A 6483-nucleotide genomic window follows, 5' to 3' on the forward strand; every position below is an offset into this window, starting at 1 on the left:
CTTATTTACTTCTATGACGAGGACCAGTCCGGTACAGATTTCTCGAATATGCGACAACTTCCCTTCGATGTCTATAGAGTTTATACAAATATTTGATCTCTCGCTTAACGCCCATCTTAAACATATATTACACACGACATCAATAGCATAGAGGAACATAAATATTACTTGATGTATATTACACACGACATCAAATAGAGGAACATAAATATTTGAAATGAAACCAATATCAGTGGTCAGATAACGTTCGCGCGTACTATTTCCTTTCGCATTTCAGTGACAGAAAAAGACAGGGCATTCATACACACAGCTCCTATTCAAATATAATATTCGACGTGTGCACATGGGTGTCAGCACACTCCGGCACTAGCAAATTATATTTGACGCAGAGTAAGCAACGGATGAAGAAATGGGACGAAACTAGAGAAGTTGCAACTGGGATTCAAGTGGGAAGTATCAACTGTGTGATACAAAAACAACTCCCAAGCCCCCATAGAGCGAAAATGCAAGCCAAGGTCACAACCAACATGGTTGATTATTTGTTTTAATCAGCTCAATTTGACACAGGACTCTGGTTGGATCAGGAAGCACCTTTTTTTTTTTCCCTTATGGGTGGTGCTATCCTGGCCTGCATGCCCAGGTTTACCTGTCACATGCAGCACCTGCGACACGTCCAACAACACATTCTCCGAGCTCGACTGGTCCGCTATTGGCGGGGATCTCGCTGGAGAAGTACTACTGTCTTTCGCATTCGGTAATTGGCTGCTGCACTCCTTGCTGTGGGACTCCTCTAGCCGTGCCTCTTGAATCAAGTGCACCAGGTCGTCATCCTTGTTCACGTTGACGACATTTTTTTCCTCCACGAAACTCACCGAGAAAATGGGCTGTTTCCCCAATTTACTCGTCGGAGTTTGAGGTTCCGCGCGCACAACGCAATCGAATGATTCAAACTGTATGCGTATAATTAGAGATGGGGTGGAGCATAAGTAAATTGCATTGCAGACCCTCCGAATTTCACAGCCCAATAAACTGCAATCTAAAACACAGATCAGTATGGCCCTCAGAACTCGAACATAGCAGTATGACCTACGACATGTGCGAAATGTGAGCGAGTGACTACTAAATTCAGCCTAACTGCAACACTGAATAGAGCTAATTGCCTATGGAATCTCATACTTCAAAGTAGGCGAGCTGCAGGCCACAAGTACGCGTACCGCCATACAACCGGATGTTCTATCAGTCCAAGTTAATGTGCACTGCAACCACGCACAGCGAGAAAGCAAAAGCAAAGGCATAGATAACTCTGCGGTACATAAGAGACACACACCGCATCTTTAATCTCCTGGCCCTCCAGGCCTACACTGTCCACACTCGGCTGGTTTTCCATGACTTTCTGTCTGAATTTGGGTACCTTCGGTGGCTTGAGTCTCTTTTCTGCACAACACTTCCAATCAACATTCTGAAACCAAGGGTGCGCCTGCACGGCGGTCCAGCCCCGGTGGCGGCCTAACCGGGACCTTATGTTTGAGTAAATAACGGGAATGAGTATTAGGCACATATTAGATATGTGCAAACCTAACTGTCCCCAGTTGTTGCGCAAACGTCAGTTTGAAGCAGAATTTTGCTTTGCTACACTGAAGAGGTAAAAAATGCTACTGCTTGTACGTGCGTGAATATAACAGCTTCTATACTTGTTTTTCAGCTTGTGTTTGTGCATTGACCTCAGCAAGCCCCATTAGATGGCTCATTCGAACAAAGATACTTGGAATTGAAGCCCGCCTACAAGAAATGCCTGTCACACGCAAATAAATTTTGTTTTCGATCAGTCCCTTCCCAGGTACAAGGAAGCATTTATACGCATACAGGCCGGTGCACTCCAGCATACATACTTTGCTTCGTAAACAGTCTTCTTGTTTTGCTTCATGAAATTTTTACAAAGATTATTGCACAACTTGAACCCTTAATATATTTGTAGATTTTTTAACACAGAAAATTAGAATATAAAATTTGTGGGAATACAATGGCGCGCGATAAATCATCGAAAAGCAATAGTACGTGCGTACTCATTTGTTCTGCAGCATACGACTATATACACGTGCACACGCTTATCAATTGTATACAGAATTATATTTAATCACGCACATGCATATCTCTAGAATGTATTAAAATATATGGCCGCTGTAATTTTACATATGTATAGGTCCAAGGGATTATCTTACATGGTGGTGGGTGGTGGGATACGGTGGTCTGACATACATCCTATACATATCTGCAAGATGAACACTATCCGCATGTTCACATACAAAACACCTTTCTTGACACAGCCACATACTAGTGCTAAGCTGTTGTGCAACTGTTCGCAATACATATGGTACAATCGAGGCCAACTAATCCTTATGCAAATAACAAGAGCAACTCAAAATGGCGGGAACTCAACGCATCTCCGAAGAAGACACGAGTGTTAGTCACATACTGTCTGTTGGCTTGGAGCAGGTGATCTATGAGCATGCGTGCTTCTGGGCTGACGCCGTGTCTATGCCTCCTGGGCTCATTGGAGTGTTTCATGATATTCGTGAATGTGAGGTTACCTTGTTCGTCTTTGGTCTCGAACGGCGAATAACCTGGCGTGGAACAAAGTTATGGCCTTGAGGTGTTAGAACTATATTCGCGCACAACGATTTGGGTAGGCACGAGTATGTGCGGCTGGCAATAGCGACAGAGTGGGTTTAACCCGGGAATCTCTCAAGCCTCATTGTATATGCTCTTCGACACGATCCTGAGGGACATATGTACACAAGATACATATATGTACACATAGAGTTGTATACTCTGCATATGCTTCGCATGGTACAACTTAGTTCCTTGTGATTAGCGAAGACTCTTCCTAGGTGCATACCACCCATATACGTCTATACAGTTCGCGACCTACATCGAGTAACTACAACTCAGTTCCTTGTGAATAGCGAACACTCTTCTTAGGTACATACCACCCATATACGTCGCAAACTACCTCGAGTAACTAAATTCTAGAGCTATATCAGAAGCAAGAGCTCGCATACCCAACACCGATTCCCTTCCATCATGTACGTGTAAACATACTTACGATAAGGATGATACCCTGATAACATGACATGCAAGGATCGATATAACAATGAGTGGTCGAATATCTACTTCTCATATAAGGTATAAAGCGTGATGCAGCAAAACAACATAATTGTATGAGAGTCCCGATACATTTGAGTAAGCAGCATGATAGAATCTATCATGCAAATATATCACCATCAAGCATGCAGAGCATACAAAGATAGAAAGATACCTACAATGTTCACTTGGAAAGACACTAACAAGATTCGCTTGGAACGGTATCTACAAGGTTCACTTGGAAAGATACGATTAAGATTTTGCCTTAGGAAGATACCAACCAATAACTTTCATTTGGAAAGATACCAGTACGATTCATTTGGAACGATACGAATACGATTCCCTTGGGAAGATACCAAGAAGGTAGGTTCACTTGCTTGAAAAGGTACCAATAAGGTTCACTTGGGAAGAAACCAATAATATTTTCTTGGAAAAATGGCAATAAGGTTCACTTGGTGAGATACCTACAACATTTACTCGGAAAAAAACCAATGAGGTTCACTTGGAAAGAAGCTAATAGAATGTATTTGCGAAGGCACCAATAGAATTTATTTGGGAGGATAACAATAAAGCAGACTCGCTTGGGAAGATACTGACAAGGTTATCTTGGGACCAATAAGGTATACTTGGCAATAAGGTTCACTTGGGATTAAAGCAACAACATTCACTTGGAATTATACCAATACGATTCACTTGGAAAGATATCATTACGATTGACTTGGAAAGATATCAATACGATTCACTTGGAGGAAAACAATATAGGTAGAAACACTTGAAAAGATACCATAAGGTACACTTGGGAGGATAACAATACGACTTACTTGGGAGAGTAACAATAAGGTAGGTTCACTTGTGAATATACCAAAAAATTTCACTGAAGATACCAATAAAATTCACTTGCGAAGATAACAATAAGATATACTTGGGAAAATACCAATATGATTCGCCTGAGAAGAAAACAATAAGGTAGGTTCACTTGAAAAGATATCTAATTCTTAATATGTTGCAAAACGCTTGTTGTACATTGCTACGAAGGGGTTTGTACACAAAGCAAACCTCCATTGCTACGAAGGGGTTTGTACACAAAGCAAACGTGTGGCAAAATAAATGATCTGGAGCAATCAGTGCCAAATACTACTCACCGTTTATCATCTCGAAAATGAGACATCCAAAACTCCAGAAGTCCACCTCGAACGAATAAGGTGAGCCTTTAATTATCTCCGGGGCCATGTAATCGGGCGTGCCAACGAAGGACATCGTTCTATTGCATGAGGTGCAAGTGTAAGCCTGTAATCAGTACACGTTTGTGTGTATGGACTTGCATCCAGTGGTAGTAGAGATATTGGCTGGGAAAAAGTATCACGTAGTACCGATCGACTTGTTGTGATGCAAGCGGGTTACATACGCCAGTACAACATGATGCTCACAATATTAGCCATGGGCATAGAATTGCAGATAATGGTCTATCGTCGAACATCCCCAATAGCATGACTCCCATCGACGAGACAATAGAACTCAGACCAGATATCTTCTGCTCATCTGGAGTACATCCGCTGTTATAAAGGAACGTCTCTAACGAAGAGCGTAGATCTGTCAACACCACACACATACATGCCGCAACACCTACTTAGCGCAAACCCAAACTGATAGTCTCATCTGCTTTGCGCAACATCTACCTCTCATGCTGTCTGCTGGGCGCAATTGTATGCACAACGCATGTACCACCACGCCACATGTAGACTGAGAGAATACATTAAAAGGGCAACAGTCTTGGGGTTCCAAATCTGAGGAGATAGCCGCGGAAACACCAACAGGTGCAGCGGCTTGTGACAAACATGCCCGTCGCAGTACTAAATATACATGCACATGCGTACCTCTCGCCATCCTCCAGATGTTTGCACAGTCCGAAATCTATGATCACCAGATGTCCTTCCCTATCCACCATAAGATTTTCCTGAAATATACAGTGTGATCCATATTTATAACTATAATGACAAACAATTATTGAAGTTACGTACCCAGGCCTTGATGGTATGAGATTTAAGGGTGTAGATATTTCAATATCTTGCCTTTATTAAAACAGTGATGTGCAGTAACTCTTACACATTAATAAAGCCTCAACACACGTCCAAAAAATTCTCCAGAGCCTCTATATTTTACTAAGCACCGTAGAAGCTATGTACTCAATAATCGTTCCAACTGAGCTCGAGATTCTCCATGACAACCCCGTCAATTTTATGTAGGCATATGATGCACATGTATAACGTCCACAAGCAATTCGACAACAAGACACTCGCCTTGAATGTGAGAAGCTGCGACAAGTCGAAAACACTTGACAAACACACCAAGCCAACGTCTCACGCAACCACAGCGATTGTAAGTATCCGCGACAATCAGCAAACGACCTCCGAGAACAGATCATGCAAACCCCACGGAAGCTAGCGGAAAGACATCATATACCAATGTGCCTGACAATAGACCGATTCATACCGGTTTTAAGTCCCTGTACACCACGTGTGCCTGCTGATGCAAGTATTTGAGGAATATCAGACACTCGGCGGCGTAGAACTTAGCCACCTTCTCTGTGAAGTGATGGTCTTTCGCATGCCTTAGTATATCAAACAGACCACCCCCCTGGGCCTCCTCCATAATGAAATATAGTTTATCTCCATCCTTGAACGCCCCAATGGTTTTAATGGCAAAAGGTATATCCTTGCGAGCTAGTTCAATCAGAGTGATTTGTTCCTCGCGCATGTGCTCAACACCACGATGTGACTTTTGTAACTGTGGGGTATGTGTAAGATAAACACTATAATTAGGATTGACAACTCAACCATGAATCCTAAGCGTGATTTGTAACTGCGGGTCGGATGTACAATATATATATCGGCAGGAGAGAAGTGGGTAGAGCACATGGGAAAGAGGCTTCGAACCATATCAAATTGGTGGGACAATACTATCGCCACTACATCGATATTATTTTCATACCAATTTCCGAATGCAAACACAACAGAACATACACAAAACCAATCTCCAGAGAGATACACAGGTTAAAGAACTTGAACAAATTTTATACGAAAATATTCATATGTAAATATGCATGTTCGTACGTTTACGCATTCGTAGATATGCAAGTTATCACTTATCCACACATACCAATCGGCAATGAATGCACATGTAACTAGCTGTACATAACTTTTTCCAGAAATTTCGATTGAAATTATCCGGAGAGATTAATGTCTGGAACATACATGACAAGGTGCAAGTCAAAAACATATATAGAAATACTTATAAACTTTTATTCGACCATATATGTATTCATATGTATGTATCAATTTAATA

The 6483-nt window shown here is 41.9% G+C and overlaps 1 protein-coding gene across 1 annotated transcript; it reads right to left on the reverse strand.

The window, feature by feature from the left end:
• Positions 1-510: 510 nt before the first annotated feature.
• On the reverse strand, positions 511-5927 carry SARC_08965 (AGC protein kinase). The gene is made up of 6 exons (XM_014297046.1): positions 5632-5927; positions 5016-5095; positions 4284-4402; positions 2474-2621; positions 1328-1517; positions 511-950 (listed from the first exon to the last, which is right to left on the reverse strand). The coding sequence occupies exons 1-6, from the start codon at positions 5893-5895 to the stop codon at positions 549-551; spliced, it is 1203 nt and encodes a 400-aa protein (XP_014152521.1). The 5' UTR covers positions 5896-5927; the 3' UTR covers positions 511-548.
• Between the last annotated feature and the right edge of the window lie 556 nt (positions 5928-6483).

Source organism: Sphaeroforma arctica, assembly GCF_001186125.1.
Source record: "Sphaeroforma arctica JP610 unplaced genomic scaffold supercont1.861, whole genome shotgun sequence".
In the NCBI taxonomy this organism is placed as follows: domain Eukaryota; class Ichthyosporea; order Ichthyophonida; genus Sphaeroforma; species Sphaeroforma arctica.